Below are 19,337 nucleotides of genomic sequence, written 5' to 3' on the forward strand. Positions count from 1 at the left end.
TTGTCATACTCTCAAATGTACTGTATATATTTTAGTTTTGCTAAACCGGTTGTTTAAAGTATTCAAATTGATAGAGAACCGTTTAGAGAAACTTTATATATAGAGTATCCAGCAGCATCCTCTAAATTTAGAGAACCGTTTAGAGGACGCTGCTGGAAGGGTGCGTTTGCTTGCGGGACAGCTAGGACAGGGACGTCCCCTGGTGTCCCTCCAATTTTGAGGGACAACTGGGGACAACACTGGGAAACCCTTACCCTGAACCAAACAACCTTATTTGAGGAATCGTCTCATCTCGTCCCGTCCTATCATTGCAACCAAACGCATCCTAAATTTAGGATACATGACCCTTTAGAGGTCATTGTTGGAGCTAGTCTTAGAGAGGGCATTACTTTAGCTAAAGACAACTTAGCTGATCATGGACGGAAAGGTGGTATGAGATGTAGTTTTTTAATCAAATCGAGACTATTCAACATCTTTTATTTAATTGTTACGTACCTTGTTAGAAACATTTAGAGAATTATTTACTTTGCTTTACCAATTGGAGTTACAGTCATATTTTGATGTAATTGGCTTTGTCACAATGATGTGGTCTCTGCTTTTTAAACCAATACCATTAATTATACGAGTTCTTTTCATAGAAACATAATGATTTAGATTCTCGAGATTGTTGCATAAAGAAGAAGCTCACTACGAGGTCCTCGTGGTATGTCGATCTTTAAAGATAGTGGCTATAGAAATCTTTCCAAGCCATGCATGGAGGTCCAAAGCTAGGTTAAATGGCGTTTGATTCATTGATGTGTTCTTTCTAAGGATGTTTTCTTTTGTTTTATGGTAGGTGTTTATAATCTTTGATCTTGCAAAACTGTACGCAGGAGACTACAAAATGCTAGAACATTATGTTTCCATATAAAAAAAAGCAGCACAACTGGACATCGACTCAACCAAGAGCCGACCAACATAAACAAGCTGAGGCGCGCGTATTTTGGTGCCCTCTCCTCGCAAGTTATGCATGGCAACGACGAGCCAGACATCCAGCAATCAACAGCAGAAGTGATTCACGACTCACGAGATCAAGATCTCGTCCGCTATTCCCTCGCGAAGTAAAACGATTGGCAATATTGGGATTGAGGCTGTATTTCGAGCTGTAACAACTGAGATGATCTTGTTCTGGACTTAAAAACGCGAATAAAAAAACTGATGAAACCCCTTTATTGGAACATGAAGATTCCATTCCTTTCTTTAAGAGCTTGTTTGGAATTAGGGGTGGAGGAGATTGGAGGGGCTAAAATCTCTTTCCTCTTTTCCTAAACATGCTCTAAAAAGCCGAGAAAAAGATAGAAAGAAAGAGAAGATGAGGGACAATGCGAAGTTGTTTTGTACAACAAGTTTGTTGCTCAGTGTAAAATATATAGGAGTATTCAATATGCTTGCATTATATAACTATATGCTTGTAGTATATAACTATATTATATGCATGTGATGGCACATACCATAAACCAGGCTGCATAAACAAAATGAACGTATGCACTATTCAGTCCACTCCAAGAGTAAACTGCGTACTTTGCAGAATTTGTATGCATATGTGCTTTCCTCTAGATTAAACGGCTAATCAGCAGAGATCGATGGCAGTGGCACCACCCCAATTTTGTTAATAGATCTAGCATTTGAACATTTACGACAAAAACAAATTTTTTGAGTCAAAAGGTATTCAACATTCCCACTTTTTCGGGGTCCATCAAACATGGACAGAAGGGGCGTTTTCATTCCTCGGAAATGCCAAAAGAGAAACATAACTGAAAAATAAATTAGATTTATAGTATAATTTTGAGTGGACATGAATATTTCAAACAGTTTCGATTTGGAATGAAGCTGAAAATACATCCTATGAAACACTAATCTGCTGGAAGAATCCCATTAGGGGTGGTAGTAGATCATAATTCAAATGCTTATTCACAAAATAGTAGAGACCTAAATAATTTTAGTTCAAAAAAAATAAAAATAAGACCTGATCTAATTCGATCCTTAAATCATATAGTGTAAAATTGAGAGCTCATTGTCACCCCTAAATCCCATCGGTTATATTCGACAATAAAAACAATAATTATAATACTCATCATATGCACCAATCGGTACACTAGATTTGAAACAAACAATATATATAGGGCCGCGTATGTCTTGTGATGTTTTGATGCTCAAACTATTTATTTAATCTATCAAATAACCCAGTTCACTAGTCAAACAGCAACGACAATAATATCACGTGTACGAAGAAAAAGTTAGAAGCCATCAAATTGCCAATGATTTTGCTTATATTGAGTCCATATGTGCTTGTGTGTCAGTGTGTATATACATATATCCTCTTCTGTACATGAGGTCGGACAGCAACATTACTGAAGCATCATCTTGTCACTATTTCCTTTCACATGCATGCAATTGAAACCTTAGCAAAATGCAAAGGTAGGTTCCGTTAGTCTAGCAACCATTTGCATGGGGTTAGAAGAAAAATAATATTAATTTCTTTGTGAGAAGGCCAATACTATAATGCATTACAGAAGTTAGAAAAGTTATGCCCAAACAGGCTAATCCGCTGTGGAGCAATAGCAGGAATCGAGGATGCTGTGGAAAAGCCATGAAAATAAATATTCTGGACCTGACGTGTTGGGATCAACGAGGAAACAAGATCATGCATGTGTGAGACGAAGAACACGAGAATGTGCGAGCCCTCGTCTCCAGATCTCCTCAGAGTTGCTACACTCGGAAACATAAAAAAAAAATCCCGGAATCAAACAAGGGATCGGCGCATGGCTCGATCGGTCACAGCTTCCCATAATCATCGGATCATTCTCTCTCTCTCTCTCCCATGAGCATATGATGACTCTTGTCTCTCTCATGCGTCTAACCACAGGCCATACTTAACACGACACGATATCAAGGATTCACGAGCTACCAATTAAAGGCCAACTAGGTTTCTAGGGCTCAGCTTTTGAAGAGCAAAGGTGCAAGTAGTAAAGCAAAGGGATCCCTCCTTATGGTAGACACATGCATAGAAGCTACATAGAATCATTAACATATTAAGGGGTGATCAGAAACAAAGTATTTTTGGAGTTGAGGTGAAACCATGGTGTTAGAGAATACCATAGTGTTTTTTGCCAAAAGTGTTTGAGAATACTATAGTGTTTTTTGCTAAAGGTGTTTGGCTACATTATAAAAAACTCTGTTTTAAATACCATGATATTTTTGGAGTATTTAAAACTCCACATCAATCCAAAGTTTTTTTATATATGCTAGTCTTACACATGTTTACTAAATATCATGGTTTTAAATACTATCTACTAACATATGTTTACTAAATATCATGGTTTTAAATACTGTCTACTAAGGTTATGTCATCACATTAAAATTGTAGTATTACAAAATCATAGTTTTGAAATATTTTGCTTCCAAACATACCCTTAATACTAACTAAAATCACACCAACAAAAAAAAAATCAAAACCATCAAGGAGAACAGTTCAGGAAAACAGGTCAAATGTTATCATCAAGTTCCCTAACTGTCAGATTTGGGCCATTTGCAGCGACTACTCACGCCCCCATCAAATGATCCCAAGAAGCAAATAAAGTCTAACCCGCGCCTAAGCTAGCTAGGCTCTACGAACAAATATGAATTTATGCATCTCAATAAGAGATTAAGAATTTAGGTACCCAACGAAATTGACAGATCTAGCGAGCTGGAGATGGAGTCGTGATGTCGTTACACAGCGAGACGGCTGGCGATCGAGCGAGCCGCCGGTCACTGTCTCGGGTGGCCTGGGAAGAACGGCGCGCCAGGCAGGAAGGCGGTGTAGGGTCCGGGCGTCGGGTACGGGTCCATCACCACAGCCGATGACACGACGACATTGCCCACACCACCGGCGCCGCACGCTTCGCCAGCGGCGCCTGTGGTGCTCGGCGGCGATCCGTCCGCGGCGTGGCGGAAGTAGTACTCGATGGCGGCGGCGGCGGCGCCGCCTCCAGCGGCAGGCAAGCTACGAGGGCCGACGTCGTGGAGGATGCCCTTGAACACGTGGCCGCCGATGCTGACGGTGGTCTGGTACGCGACCTCCGCCTCGGCCCGGTCGACCGGCCCCAGGCGCACGCACCGGAACAGCGCCTCCGAGCTCACCTCCCTCGGGAACCTCTCGGCGACCGTGACCATCTGCTGATCCCCTGAACGCGCGTACGCAGCACGGGAACACAAGACGAGAAATTTGTTAAGAGATGGGATCAGACGAGGCGGAGCGTGCGCGCAAGCGTGCATGATTGCTATGCCATCCATGTACCCGAGGACGTGGTCGTCGGGGTGGCGACGGAGAGGCGTGCGCGCGGGCGCTTGGTCGGGTCGCGGGACGGGCCGGCGGCCGCGGCTGTGTCGCCGGCGGAGGCCGCGAGCGCGGCGAGCTGCTGCTGGCGCTCGCGTCTCTTGGCAGCAGAGACCCAGGTGGACTTGACGTGGGTGCTGCAGGCGAAGCCGCGGCTTTTGCAGCAGGTGCGGCAGCGCTGGTGCACGCAGTCCTTCTTGGCCTGGTTGCCACAGTCCTGGCAGCTGACCCCGCCGCCGCCGCCGCTTCCCCCGCCGGCCCTCGGGCCGCGCGACGGCGACGACGGCGACGCGGCGCCCGTGAGCGAGGGCGCGGCGCCGGGTGGATCATCGGAGAAGCGGATGATGTTGGAGTTGTAGAACGGGTGTTGCTGCTGCTGCTGCCATAGCTGCAGGCCCGCTCCCGCGCGCGCCGCGTAGAGGAAGGACGCGGCGTCGGAGGGATGCACCGGCGGGACGGACGAGGCGGGCGCGTCGCGGCTCTGGGTGTGGCTTCCTCCGCCTAGAGGGAACCCCGCCATGCGCCCAAATCCATAGGCCTCCGTGCCGTGCGCCGTGGCAGGGAAGGTGAAGGTCAGAGAGAGCAGCGCGCCCGCCGCCCCGATCTCTCCTCCCCGCTTCCCTCCCCTTACTACAGAGTACAGACGGCTGCTGGTAGTCTGTGCTAGCTCATGCGCTCTGCGACTGATGCGCGGACGGAGTTATACTAAGACGGTGGAGGCGACAGAGAGGACCTGCCACGCCGCCATCGGCCTGCGCGCACCTAAACTGCCATTTATTGCCTGCCTGACGCTCTCTCTCCCCCCGCTTCTCCTTCTCTACCTGCTTTCCGCACCACGAGAGAAGAGACAAGGCACCACACCAGCACAGCAGCGCGGCCGCTGTGGCCTGTGTGCTGCTGCCGCTGCTGCTGGTAGCAGAGTGAGAGCACTCGTTGCTTGCGAGAGAAGAGTCGGAAAAGGAGCGAGGAGGGTACAGTCACCCAACAGAACTGGGGGCAACGTTGGGCACTTGGGCTGCATGGCCTGCCCCTGCCGTGTGGTGACGCCGAATGTGGCCTACTAGATGGAATGGAATGTGCTGGAGTACCGGCAAGGATTGGCGCATGATGATGATGGCGTGCTCCAGAGTTTAGTGCCTGCGTCTCCATGCATGTTTGTTCAAATGTCGGATTGAATCGTGTTTGGGTTCGGTTAAGGGGTCAGATCGTAGATCGTTTCACACGGTTCATGTCTTACCCGTGCATAGTGTTGAGGTCAGGGTTGGTCTGTGTCTCTCGATTAGACGTGTTGGTGTGGGTTCTTTTTTTGGGTTATGTCGGATTTTATTCAGGTTGGGTCGAGTTTTGGATCAAAAATTATGATCCGTGACCTATCCGCGGATTGTTGCAGATCAAAAACTATGGCTCGTACCCACTGCTGATTTGTCCAAAAATCGTTGCTTAGCAGCATCCATCAGCACGGCGGGTGCGCTGCGTTGTTTGGTACTTGCGCCTTGACGCGTCACGCGGCGCGGGGCGGGCCATGCCTGCATGCACGCACGCACAGACGCACACGACACCCCGCCGCCGCCGCGCGGGTCAAGACCGGGAAACACGGGGGGCTGCTTTTGTTGCCGTCTTTACGTGCGAGTGCGACGGACCGCTGCTTTCAATCAATCCAGCGACAAAGCTGATCATCCCGCATTCCCGCCCGGGCGGCCGCCGGCTCGATCGGCCGGCCACGTTCAAAGTTGGAGCTCGCGGCGGCGACATCGTCGGGGCGTTCCAGCCCGGCCGCGGCCCTCGACATGCGCGATCAACTTCGCGGCGGGTGATCCAGTCATGTGTGCCGGCCGGGGTAGATGTGCGTGGACCTTCGTGTTGTTAATTATGCATGGGAAACGTGTTGCTATTGTTAAGAAACCTTTCTTGGGCCAGGAAGACCCATGTGGCCCATATGTCTGAAACCCTAGTTTTGTCTATAAATAGAGAGGAGATCCCCATATCATGTAACCCTTGGAGAGCAGCACCATATAGTAACAAAGAATCAGTTCCTCTCTACACTCTTGTCTTCTTGTGTTCTACTATTATTCAGTTAAGCAGCCCTTGGACTACACTCGGTAGCAAGGGGTTCTTAACACGTTATCAGCATGAGACTCTATTCAAGAAGATCAAACAAAGGTATTGAGAAGAATCTTTGAACTATGTTCTCTATTATACATGATATTTTGAATCCTGTTTTTCCTTTTTCATATTACAAGTATGATCATTTCTTAGCTGATTATATCGCCGACTCGAAGTCGATAGAAATGAACACGTGAGTGTTGCTGACATGAAGTCGCCAATCTGCACAGATTGACAGATCACGTGTGAAACGAAAACATTTAAAAAAGGGAAAAAAGGGACAGAACGAACAATAGAGAAAGCCACACTTCTAACGCACTCTATATGCTCCTCCTAGCTGCTGGAGCAGCAGCACGCCATCACCGCTCGAACGCAGGCGCGCACATCAGGTGGCCATTGCTGCCCAACGCTGACACGCAGCAGCTGAGTAGCAGACCATCCCGATTGTATGATGGCAGGCGCTTGCAACAGCAGCAAGCTCACATCTTTCCTCCATGCCTCGAGGTCCATGCCTTTGCTTCCCTCCACGTATTGGCAAAGCATGCGAACAACACATGCATGTATTATAGGGCGTAGAGCTAATGGAATATAATTGTCCATTAGATCTTGTTCTGGAGCAGACTAGATGCAGAAAGGAAGGTGTTCATCCTGTACTAGAAACAAACAGCAGGAGTGAGAAAAGTGACTAACAGTAAAATGTCCTTGACTGGATGCATATCACCACGAAAAGGATGTGGATATGAAAAGCTCTGACTGTTCCCTTTACAAGGCAGTGTAACCCAGTATGATGTCATGCATAACCCACCCGCCGTTGTCTCATGCGGGCACCAAAGCGCCAACGCATTGCAGCCATCATTGATGTCCTGCAGTCCCACGCGCACAAGCCGATGCTGCTCGTAAAACGAAACGTCATCGCAAGCGTGGCTGCATGCACGCGCACCAAAGCGCCGCTGCTGGTCAAAAAAAATGACTAAATAAATTATTCATAAAATAGTTTTCTGTACATCTAAATTTATTATACAGTTATTTACTCTCTCGTATTTTTTTGCAATTATTTATTCCATTTTATGAAATGATTACAAGAAGTAATCTAATTATAAAATTTATCACATGTAGATGACTGGTATTGTGAGCCGTGAATTCGAAGTGTTGGCCCCGCATGGCCAAAACTACCTCACGTGGGCATCTGATGTGCAGATTGTGCTTGGGGGCAAGAAGCTCAAGGTTGCAATCGGGCTTGGCCAAAAGGATGAAGTTGCCACCGACGAGCAAAATGACCAAGCATTGCATTTTCTGCGGCACCATCTTTTGCCTACTCTCAAGAATGAGTATATGTCAGAAAGAAAGGCAAGCAACCTCTGGAATGCATTGCAGCAACGTTTTGAGAGGTTAAAGTACACAGTCTTGCCCCAAGCACAGCAAGACTGGGCTCGTCTTAGATATGCTGACTTTAAAACTGTGGGAGAATATAATGCAGCACTGCACCGAATATGCACTAAATTATCTCTTTGTGGTAAGGTGATAACAGATGAGGAAAAGATTGAAAAAACCTTGTCTACCTTCCACCCAAGCGCCATTCAATCTGCCCGCAACTATCGACAAGACGCATACAAGCAGTATAGCGATCTTATTGATATGATGCAAGTAAATGAGGCACAAGATGATGCATTGAAGACGAACTTTAATGCTTATCCAAATGGAAAGAGCATTAGCACTGAAGTTAATGTCGCCTCGTACAAGATAAGAAAGCCTATCCACAGAAAGAGAGGCAAGCATGGTGCTGGCAAGGGAAAGAAAGAAACCACAGTTAATCCCATCAATGCTCACAGAAAGAAAACAAGCAAAGAGAAGCCACAACACAAGCCATACGGACTTCAAGACCAAACATGCTACAAATGTGGCGTGTGGGGACATTGGTCCAAAATATGCCAGTCACCAAAGCATGTCATAGAAGCATACAAGGCAAAGAACATATCCAAACAGAAACCTGAGGCACACTTCACCATGGCAACCAACAATGAAGCCATGGAAGAAGACCATACGCTTGAAGCATATGGCATGCCTCTTGATCTTGCAGGTGCTGTGAAGATGGTTGCCACCGAAGAGAACACCTCCATAGCTCTAGTGGAGGCTGACACTGATGCCTTCCTTGATTCCATTTGAGTGCTTGCATGCACATTTATTTTTCAGAGTTTGAAAAAAAAAACATAATTATGGTCTGTAAGCTCTATAAGAGCATTATCTTTATTTCATGAATGTTGAACTATTTAAATTTACTATGCAATATTTCCCTTATGATAATTACTAATTGCAATAATTGTATTATGAAAGGTCTATGGAGGATATATGTATTGTCGACAGTGGCACGACAAATACCATTTTAAGGGAAACAAAATACTTTCATACGATCATGAAGAACGTTGGTAGTATTACCACAATCGCGGGAAGCGATTCATGTGTAATAGGCTCAGGTAAAGCCACAATTACACTCCCGATGGGTACTCAAATCGAAATCAAAGAAGCTCTATTATACCCTGAATCAACCAGAACTCTCTTGAGTTTTAGGGACATTCGTGCAAATGGTTTTCATGTAGAAACCACAGAGGAAAATGGTAAGGAATACCTATACATCATAAAGTATGGGGAATATGACAAAGAAGTCATAGAAAATTTCCCATCGCTAGAATCAGGGTTATATTATACTAAGATTAGTGCACCTGCAGTGTACACTTCCCTAAAGACGGTGTTTAGACATTCTGAATTATTCTCTCTATGGCATTGTCGACTAGGGCACCCTGGTCTTAGAATGATGAGAAATATCATCAATAACTCACAAGGACACTGCATAAATGTGAAACACTTCCCAAATCAAGAAGATTTTGTGTGCCAGGGATGTGCCATGGGAAAATTGATATTGAGACCATCCCCCTTGAAAGTAAAGAATGAAATTCCCGCCTTCTTGGAACGAATCCAGGGGACATTTGTGGTCCAATTCAACCACTTTCGGGACCTTTTCGATATTTTATGGTCTTAATCGACGCATCCTCGAAGTGGTCGCATGTATGCTTACTATCAACTCGAAACCATGCATTTGCAAAGTTGATCTCGCAGATCATCCGGATTAAAAATACTTTCCCTGACCATCGAATAAAGTCCATTAGAATGGATAATGCTGGAGAATTTACATCTAAGGCATTTGATGATTATTGTACCGCATCGGGAATTACGGTTGAGCACTCTGTGCCTCATGTTCATACGCAAAATGGACTAGCCGAAGCTTTGACTAAAAGAATAAAGCTAATTGCTAGACCACTCTTGCAGAGTTGTAACCTACCCAACACATGTTGGGGCCATGCCATCCTGCACGCAGCAGCACTTATCAATTTCCGTCCATCAGCATACAACATTCACTCACCAATGCAACTAGTGCAAGGAGTCATCCCAAAAATCTCTCACCTAAGAAAATTTGGATGCATGGTATATGTACCTATACCACCTCCACAACGAAGTGCAATGGGTCCTCTCCGGAAAATAGGGATATATGTTGGATATGAGAGTGCATCCATAATTAGACACCTTGACCCAATGACCGGAGAATTGCATACGGCCCGATTCGCCGATTGTATTTTTGACGAGGATAATTTCCCATCATTAGGGGGAGGAAAAGAACCTTTGGATGAGAAATGCCGAGAAATTATATGGCAATCCATGGGAATCCCCGCTCATGACCCTCGCACTAAAGAAGCAAATCTAGAAGTTCAAAAGATAATCGATTTGCAAAACTTAGCAAATGAACTGCCTGATCATTTTTGTGATTTGAAGAGCGTGGTTAAGTCGCATGTCCCTGCACTGAGTGCACCAGAGAGGGTTGAAATACCAAAAAAAATTGAAGGTATACCCGATCCTGTTAAGAGGCCTCATAACAAAAGGACAGGAACTCTGGCCTCTCAAACCCCAAGTACTCGGAGACGTCCGAAGAAAAGAGGGCAAGAGGACTTGCCACAGCCGATCACAGAAATGCCCCAAAGCAAGAAGGGGAGCCAGACGAGACCTGGCACCGGGAAGGAACACATGAAGAAAAGCATTCCGGACTTGAACCTTCCCGTAGAAGAAACCGCCAACCCAAACATGTGCGCACACAAAGGCGATGAAAAACTAAAGGAACTCGCTCCCGCAACAAGAAGCAATAGGGAAACACAAGAAGAAATGCAAGAAGCATCCCATGATGAAATGGCCATAAACTATGTATTAACTGGAGAATGCATGAACAGAGCAACAGCCAACATAGACATATATTTCGCAAAAAAAGTTGCCTCGATCATTGATCATGACCCGGAACCGGCATCTATCGCAGAGTGCAAGAAAAGACCGGATTGGGATAAATGGAAAAAGGCAATTACCGCAGAATTAATTTCTCTAGACAAAAGAGAGGTGTTTGGGCCCGTAAGCCGCACACCATCCCACATACACCCTATAGGTTATAAGTGGGTATTTGTCCGCAAGAGAAATGAAAATAATGAAATATCAAGGTACAAAGCAAGGCTAGTCGCTCAAGGTTTCACTCAACGCCCTGGAGTTGATTATGAAGAAACTTACTCTCCAGTCATGGGAGGAATTACCTTTAGATACTTGATCTCATTGGCAGTGAACTTGAATTTAAAAATGAAACTAATGGATGTTGTGACAGCTTACCTCTATGGAAACCTGGATACAGACATCTATCTGAAAATACCGGAAGGGATCCCAGTCCCAAACCGAGATGAGAAAAATAGAGCATTATACAGTGTTAAACTTAAGAAATCACTGTATGGATTGAAACAATCAGGAAGAATGTGGTATAATCGCTTGAGTGACTTCCTAAGCAAGAAAGGCTACATAAACAACGAGGATTGCCCATGTGTATTTATACAGCGATCCCCAAATGGATTCTGTATTATATCAGCATATGTTGATGACTTGAACATCATAGGAACACATAAAGAAATTGAAGAGGCAAGCTCATACTTGAAGTCTGAATTTGAGATGAAAGATTTGGGTAAAACCAAATTTTGTTTAGGCCTGCAGCTTGAACATTTTGAAGGTGGCATATTAATCCACCAATCAACTTACACTCAAAAAGTATTAGAAAGATTTGGTCTTGAGAAGGCATATCCTGCCAAAACCCCTATGATTGGAAGGTCATTACAGGTAGACCAAGACCCATACAGACCTAGGGAAGAGGGGGAGGAAGTTCTTGGAGCTGAATATCCGTACCTAAGCGCAATTGGAGCATTGATGTATCTGGCAAATAGCACAAGACCAGATATTGCATTTGCTGTGAACTTACTAGCAAGATACAGTGCGGAACCCACCAAAAGGCATTGGAAAGGGATCAAGGATATCTTCCGTTACCTACAAGGAAGCAAGGATCTTGGTTTGTTTTATCGAAAAAATCAAGATCTAAATCTTATCGGGTACGCTGATGCTGGATACCTGTCTGATCCACATTCAGGCAAATCTCAAACTGGATATGTATTTCTTTGTGGAGGAACTGCAATTTCATGGAAGTCGTCAAAACAAACTTTGGTATCGACTTCAACGAACCACTCAGAAATTATTGCTTTATATGAAGCCTCGCGTGAATGTGCATGGCTTCGAAGAATGATCAATCATATCCAATCCGCATGTGGGTTGAATATTGAGCAAACACCCACAATCATTTATGAAGATATTGCAGCTTGTGTCGCACAAGTTCAAATGGGCTATGTGAAAAGTAATCTTACGAAGCATATAAACCCTAAATTCTTCTATGCACATGAGCTGCATAAGATGAATGAGATTAAAATATTGCACTCTAAGTCATGTGAAAATCTCGCAGATATGTTCACAAAGTCACTCCCTGCGTCATCTTTTGAAAGATGCGTCCGAGGACTTGGAATGATGAGACTTAGAGAATTGCAGATCTCAGGGGGAGAAACTTCACACACACCCAAATAATCTTAAACGTAAATTTTAAGTACCCAAATAATCTAGAAGATTAAATTGTTATATTGGGTGAATTGTACTCTTTTTCCTTTATGTGAGTTTTCATGAAAGTTTCTCACTAAGGTTTTGATGAGGCAATTCATGCGACACAGCAAGTGTGAGCTATGTACTCTTTCTCCAATTTTTTCCCACTGGGTTTTTTATGGAGTTTTGGGACATATGCATCTCGCGGCATTGGGCCAAGGGGGAGTGTTAAGAAACCTTTCTTGGGCCAGGAAGGCCCATGTGGCCCATATGTCTGAAACCCTAGTTTTGTCTATAAATAGAGAGGAGATCCCCATATTATGTAACCCTTGGAGAGCAGCACCATATAGTAACAAAGAATCAGTTCCTCTCTACACTCTTGTCTTCTTGTGTTCTACTATTATTCAGTTAAGCAGCCCTTGGACTACACTCGGTAGCAAGGGGTTCTTAACAGCTATATCTTGGTCACGTTCCGCGGGGGCTGCTTTGCCTGTGTCTGGCTCTGGCTCTGGCGCGCGTGAGTTGATTAGTAGTAAAGATGTTTGGTTTTGACATTCCCAGACATGCTGCAATCCTGAGCACTGTTACAGATTCGTGCGTATACGCGCTCGAAAAGCGGCGCCGGTACTACCATACTCCCATCCATGTCCGGTAGGTATAGATAGATTGGAAACCGGACGGGATGTCGGTTGGAGCGGGCCACTACAGCAACCTCACGTTGCTCGCTGTACCGCGCGATTCCGGGCACTGTTCGTCCCTGGTCCCGATCGCCTGTTCCTCTGCTCTGGACGGGATCGCCTGTTCCTCTGTTCTTCCAGGCGGCTGGTGCTGGCTTGCTGCTTGCGTGTCACTCACAAGTCACAACTCGCCGTGCAGGAGCAGGGGCAGCAGCAGCACTACCACCAGGATTATACTCGGGCACCGTCCCCTCGACAAAGCTCCACCGACAGGCACGCAGCGGTTGTTTACTACAGTACTGCCCCCACAGGTACTGCAGGGCAACTGCACTACTGCAGTGCCTGCTGCCTGCTGGGAAAGTCCGGGCGGGCCCCTGAGATGAAGCGAAGCCGGAAGCGACCGGGCCTGCGCGCAGGCTCGTTGGCTGCATGCAGCAGCAAGCAGCCCCGCGCCTCGAGCCGTGCGCCGCTGTCACTCGTTGTACCCGCTCGCACGCACGAGTTGACCCCCGCGCGCGTGGTCGCGCCGCACTCCCATCCCGTCCCGTGCGACGCGATGCGCCTGCCCGGGCGGCTGCGTGCCTGCGCAAGCCGGTCCGCTGATTGCCGCGCGGGGATGCGGACACGGAGGGAGCAGTGCGGGGGTCGCCCCGGGTCAGTGGCTGGAGGACGAATGGACGGTGCGATCCTTCTCGCTCGTCCGCTTCCGTCGGCCTCGGCCAAGGCCCAGCGCGCTGAATCGCTGATCCCCACGCGTCTAACGAACTGGCCAGCCGCGCGACGCAGGTCCACTCCAGTCGAGACGCGTGGGCGTGGCTGGATTTGCGGGGTAGTAAGCTGTCGCACTATGGGCTGTGCCTGGCTTTGAGCTGTTGGGCTTGCGCGCGGAGAATGCCGGGCGACCAGCGGACATTTCTGGTTTCTTACGCCGCCGTGCGCAGGTTTATCTTCTCCTCACTAATCTAATTTCTTGCAGACTGGTTTTCAAAGTAGCATCAATTTCAACGTAGGGCAAATGTATTCCACGTGAGTGAATCCTCTTGTGTGATTGTGTCTAAGTCTGGTCTACTCTCACATGAGCAACTATGTCGTTATGTCCAACCAAGAGCTTCAGGTAGTACCAGTTTGCTCAGTAAAACAACGCACCGCAAGGACATGGAACACTTCTGTCCAGCAGGCTCGTCCTCATCTGTCAGTGTTTCAGCACGACTATATCTACTACTCCCTCAAGTTGCATCCACGGATGTAAGGGTGATCATACTTGATATACCTGGTCCAATATGGTCGGTATTTGGTCATTGCTAGCTCCAACCATGGCTTCATGTTCCCATTGTAATGAACAACAGCAGCACTGTCTATCTCTGAACGGTCTACGCTTGGGTTGTATCCTAGTCCAAGAACATGCCATGACTTGTCCAGTGGGTGCGTCAACTTGTAGAAGGTCAAGAGGCCAGGCGGAAGTGTCCCAAGCTTCCAAAGAACTCTGCCTTCATTCTAACAGAACAGAACAGAATAGAACAGCAGGAGGACTATGTGAGATATGATGAGTTTAAATAATAATGTACAGATTTCCAAAACCTTTTTTTTTGTAAATCATGCAATTCAGTAACAAGAATTGAATTCTCACCATATTTTGCCATTTGTGGTAGATCCCAGTAATATCTTTCTTCTTCCACTCCTTCAGATCAAAGATGTTCATCCCATAAGCCCAGCCACATGCATTTGGATCAAAGTTCCGAGCAATGTGTGGATTTGAAAAATTGAGATACTTGTCAAAACGGTGGAAACTCTCCCCACAGGTTTCCACAGCACCATTGACCTTTCCATTAAGATTAACATCCCACAACCCTGTCAAATCTTTCTGCACAACTATGTCATCGTCGAGGAAGAGTATCTTATCCACCTTTGGATAGACCTCTGGGAGATAGAACCTCAAGTGGTTCAGCATAGAGAGGTACTTGGGGTTCCGATACTTTAGGTTTGAAGAACCTGCTGAGAGACTGGTGGGCCGATCAGCTTTGAAATAGTACTCTTTCATGGCAGCAGACTCAAGTTGCCGCAACACAGGACAGTATGATGAGTTCAACCACTTAAATTCGTCCACATTCTCAACATGGATGGTAGCCTTGCCAGGTGGGTTCAGCAGAAACCACATGTTCATGGCTCCAAAGTTTAACTTGTCAGTCACAAGATGGAAAACATGTTTCTCTGGTTTCTGAAAAGGACATTCCAAACATCAATGTTAGGAACTACTTTGAGGAATGCAATTGAATAATTGACTAAAAGTGCATGGAAAATACCTTAGCATTCATGATGGTTGAGTTCACAACAACAGAAGCTGCCAAGACATTATCTGAGAAAAGTGCATAGTGATAGAGATTTGGATTTTCTAAATTTTCACTCCTTGGAAATTTTCGTTCCTCAAGGAGGAGGAGATAGTAATCAATCGTCAAACGCATAGACAAGCAGTGAATGCTGTTTGGAATTGTCTTTGCAGCCAATTGGCTAAGAAATGTACTCTGCTTCTTCAAGCACCTGACCTGTTCATCTGCTGACTGAAGCATAGCCCTTAGTTTCTGAGTGATTGCCATACAATTATAAACTTCTTCTCTAGCCTTTGATAAAACTTGACCCATCGCTATGATTTTCTCAGGTGCGCTGCAAAGTAGATAGTTAAAAGGAGAAAAGTAAGAAACAGTTTTTCCCAGAATAAGGAAAGAAGTGAAGCAGATACACACCTGTGATGCAGGCCAGCATCAGCAGAAGCATCTCCAACAGCCCGCTGGCTTTCCTTGATTCGGGTCTGCAGTTTTTGATATAGATCACTCTTGTTCTTTGATTTAGCAAGCGCAGAATAGACACGAGCCATAATAATTTGGTCCCTCATCAGCCTAACTGTAGAATCTGAATTCTCGTTCTCTTTTCGCCATATGCTGTATTTTCCAAGCACAGCAGAATCGACAGCTTTTGATCGCTCAATAGCGGCATTCTCCTGCTTAACATGTGCTTCATCATCTTTATGAACCAAATCCATTGCTCTCTTCTCGCGCCTTGTCTCCCTAAGTTTCTACAGTAAACATAAGAAATGTGCATCACAGAGACCAGAACAAGGCAATTCGTATACAAGGATAGTAATGTTACCCTTCGAGCTACTTTTGCTGCATTGTCAGCTTGATGTTCATCTACATTAAAAGGAACACTTTATTTTCTGGTTCACATAAGAGGAGCAATAATAGCTTTTGATATTCATGTTTAGTTTAGTACCTGGATCTTTGGGTGATCTATTTGTTGGTAGATCATGTTCTGGCAAACTGATTTCAGCTTTAGCCTTGTCATCGACATCCATGCTCTTCTCAGTGACTAGATCATTAGTTTTCCAAGAGGGCGATGCGTGATTCCTAAAAAAATCAAGACTCAAAGTGTCTGATTCTTGTTGTCTAGCAGTTATAGCATCAAACACCTGAAGACGAAAAAAAATATCCAAACACAAAAAAATTAAGGACACATAAAAGATATTAACGGCTGTTTCAAACACAACCAACACCATGAATACTAATTACTGAATTAACACAAACCTGCAATAAACAGACTCCAATAGTATAGCCAGTAGATAATAAGTTAAATAATGAAAAGATCAAATAATAAGTTTGGACCCAAACAGAAAAAGAAAAGGGAAATAGAACCAGAAAGCAAAAAAGAAGAGGAAATGGAGAAACGGCAAATACAGAAAGTGCACAAAAATAGTGGAACAAGGTTAGTCAGACAGACTAGACTGGGAATAATATTTTCTATAACAGATAACTACATAAGACAGGGAAATAACAACAGTTGCAAAGAATGAGACAAAAAACTGGGTCATTAACAAGGTCTAAATCTATGATTTATTCACTACAATTATGACATGGGCCATCCATTGACATAGTTTGGTGCATAAGCTACACACATAATTGAAAAGTAGAACAGCTGGACTTAGTATTAGTACGATAGGAGAAGTATCTAAAGCATTTTAACCTAAGGAGGATATGTGAAATGTGAAAAATCGAAAGTATTTTTAGTGAAGCAATTGAAACCCTTGCATGGCTGGTCACAAGACATTCTGACCTCCTTAGGCAAAAAAGATTTGAGGTTCTTCATTGCCGTTGGTTCCTGCAAGGCAAATCGAAAGATGAAATGAATCGTCAAAAACTACGCTCATTAAGCGATCGAAACCCTTTCAGGGTTGGTAACTACCTGATCATCATTCTTACCGTTGGGATCTGCAGACAAACAAAATATGTCAATGCTTACCAATTTCAGGTGTAAAACAATGCATTCAGATAATGCAATGTTGAAATTCACAAAAAATATACCCCCTTCGTTCCAAAATATATATCATTTTAGTTTGGTCCTAAGTCAGACATCTTTAAGTTTGACGAAGTTCAGATAAAAATATATTAACATCTAGGACATTAAATAAACTAATTTAATGTCGTCGATTTTGATGTTTTTCTATAAACTTTGCCAAGGTTACAGAACTTTGACTAAGAAGCAAACTAAATCAAAATACATTTTGGAAAAGGAGGAGTAATACATTGTTTTATATAGATATACTACATTTCGGCCAACAATGGCCATGCCATGTATTATTGTTCAGCATGCTTTTAATGCTTATGACCACCTATTACACAGTTTCATTATAGTTTTGTTAGTCACTATTGTATGCATGCACTTCAATTTCCATAACATTAACCCATCGCTACCCACTTATATATCATATATATACAACCTAGAAACATCAACATATAAGGGACAACAATTCCTGTAATCCAATAATATCTGAGTGCCAGGGGATAATGATTTCTGCAATCCCTAGGGTGACTAGGTTCATTTCCTTAGAGCCACATACACGGTTCCATCCAAACGGGAAATCAAGCAACAGCGCAGCCAGTAACAAATATAAAAGCCCTAAACCGCTCTGAAACTACTCAGATGATCCCCTTATCCAACTAAGTCGCATCAAACTACGGCTGGAGAGCGCATCAATCCCAAAACCTAGACAGATTCCACCGAGCTCCACCCAATCTCGGCGCTCATCGAACAAGGCAATGCAGAATTGAACACCTCGCGTCGGCACAAGCAACAGGTGCTCTCGAGGAGGGAACGCGAATCGGACCGGAGGCTACGGCTACGTGGCCGTGGCCGTAGCCGCGACCGCCATTGCGCACGACGAAGAAGAGCGAAGGCGCGACCACGAACAGGAACACGAGGACCACCACGGGTGGCAGCACGGCGGAGCCGCAGGCGGCGCGCCTCCCTCCTCCGCCTCGGCCGAAGGTCGAGCAGGGGAGCCGCTGCTTCGGGGTCGGCATCTCCGTCGCGGCAATGCCAGTGCTGGTCGAGATCCGGATCCGATCCGCCGGCGGCTGGCTGCTCGCCGGAGAGCAGTGTGCCTACGCTTCGCTTCGCCGGAGTTCTTCATTTTTAAGTCACCACTCCTCTATTCCCTTATTATTACAAGGTAGTATTAGAGACGTCTTCTGACGGTCACAAGACTCGTAGATACAACTGTTTAAAGTGCCAGCATCTTTTTGCATATACTTTGTCAAAGAAAATGAAGATCATGCAACTCCTTTTGCACTAAAAAAGTTACTACAGGTCTTGTATACTCCTGTCTCGCCGCTTTCATCCATCGGTTAGTTGTCAGATCTGGGCATAAAAAAAAAATCAAAGCCGATGGAATATAAAATGACTAAACCGCATACAGCCAAGCCTGCTCATTTCTTCGTTTGTATCTTTCCTCCATCCTTCCTCTCCATCGGCATACCGGGAGGGGTTCTGGTAATTTCTTTCCCAGATGCTTGCAAGTCGTTCTACTGTACCTAACAAGCACGCCAATCAACGGCTGCTATGCTGACAAAGTTGCCGATTCTAGAACACCACGCAAACGCAAAGAAACAAGACGATCTTTCGCCCTAAACGACCTACTCACATGGGAATCCATCAGTTTGGGAGAAGACTCCGCAGCCAGTCGAACACTCGAACCAGCACGCAAGTTTGAAAGCTACCGTAACTCCAGTCCTAGCATTGCACAACTGCAGACGAGCGGGTACTAAAATAAATATTGCTATAATATTCTATCCATCAACATTTCTAAAAACTAGTTAAATTTATTTTAAAAATAATAACATTTATATCTCTAAATAAATATATTATAAAAATAAATTTAAGGTATA

The 19,337-nt window shown here is 45.0% G+C and overlaps 2 protein-coding genes across 8 annotated transcripts; both read right to left on the reverse strand.

Moving 5' to 3' along the window:
• Positions 1-2,276: 2,276 nt before the first annotated feature.
• LOC103647615 (protein SHI RELATED SEQUENCE 1) lies at positions 2,277-5,497 on the reverse strand. Its single transcript, XM_008672122.4, has 2 exons — positions 4,319-5,497; positions 2,277-4,205 (listed from the first exon to the last, which is right to left on the reverse strand). The coding sequence occupies exons 1-2, from the start codon at positions 4,875-4,877 to the stop codon at positions 3,790-3,792; spliced, it is 975 nt and encodes a 324-aa protein (XP_008670344.1). The 5' UTR covers positions 4,878-5,497; the 3' UTR covers positions 2,277-3,789.
• An 8,606-nt stretch (positions 5,498-14,103) lies between these two features.
• Positions 14,104-19,215, reverse strand: LOC103647616 (polygalacturonate 4-alpha-galacturonosyltransferase). 7 transcript variants are annotated; one of them, XM_020548534.3, is made up of 10 exons: positions 19,094-19,191; positions 18,361-18,977; positions 17,356-17,381; positions 17,227-17,271; positions 16,390-16,585; positions 16,267-16,307; positions 15,864-16,192; positions 15,426-15,783; positions 14,753-15,340; positions 14,104-14,619 (listed from the first exon to the last, which is right to left on the reverse strand). In XM_020548534.3, exons 2-10 carry the CDS (start codon positions 18,581-18,583, stop codon positions 14,344-14,346), a joined length of 2,082 nt encoding a protein of 693 aa, XP_020404123.1. In that variant the 5' UTR covers positions 18,584-18,977; positions 19,094-19,191; the 3' UTR covers positions 14,104-14,343. The 7 variants fall into 7 exon arrangements, with proteins under 7 accessions (XP_020404123.1, XP_008670349.1, XP_008670345.1 ...); XM_008672127.2 differs by lacking the exon at positions 18,361-18,977 and having other exon boundaries at positions 19,094-19,215; XM_008672123.4 differs by lacking the exon at positions 19,094-19,191 and having other exon boundaries at positions 18,361-19,060.
• Positions 19,216-19,337: the final 122 nt, after the last annotated feature.

The sequence above is a fragment of the Zea mays genome, chromosome 2, assembly GCF_902167145.1.
Source record: "Zea mays cultivar B73 chromosome 2, Zm-B73-REFERENCE-NAM-5.0, whole genome shotgun sequence".
Taxonomy (NCBI): domain Eukaryota; kingdom Viridiplantae; phylum Streptophyta; class Magnoliopsida; order Poales; family Poaceae; genus Zea; species Zea mays.

Excerpts from the sequence above, each read along its gene's own strand:
- LOC103647616 (XM_020548534.3), bottom strand. The coding sequence starts at position 18,583 with ATGAAGAACTCCGGCGAAGCGAAGCGTAGGCACACTGCTCTCCGGCGA. Across the intron at positions 17,382-18,360 it reads GTGGTGGTCCTCGTGTTCCT|ATCCCAACGGTAAGAATGAT; the intron begins GTTCGTGGTCGC and ends GTTTGTCTGCAG. Across the intron at positions 16,308-16,389 it reads TAGATCACCCAAAGATCCAG|ATGAACATCAAGCTGACAAT; the intron begins GTACTAAACTAA and ends CTTTTAATGTAG.
- LOC103647615 (XM_008672122.4), bottom strand. The coding sequence starts at position 4,877 with ATGGCGGGGTTCCCTCTAGGCGGAGGAAGCCACACCCAGAGCCGCGAC. Across the intron at positions 4,206-4,318 it reads CCCGACGACCACGTCCTCGG|GGGATCAGCAGATGGTCACG; the intron begins GTACATGGATGG and ends ACGCGCGTTCAG.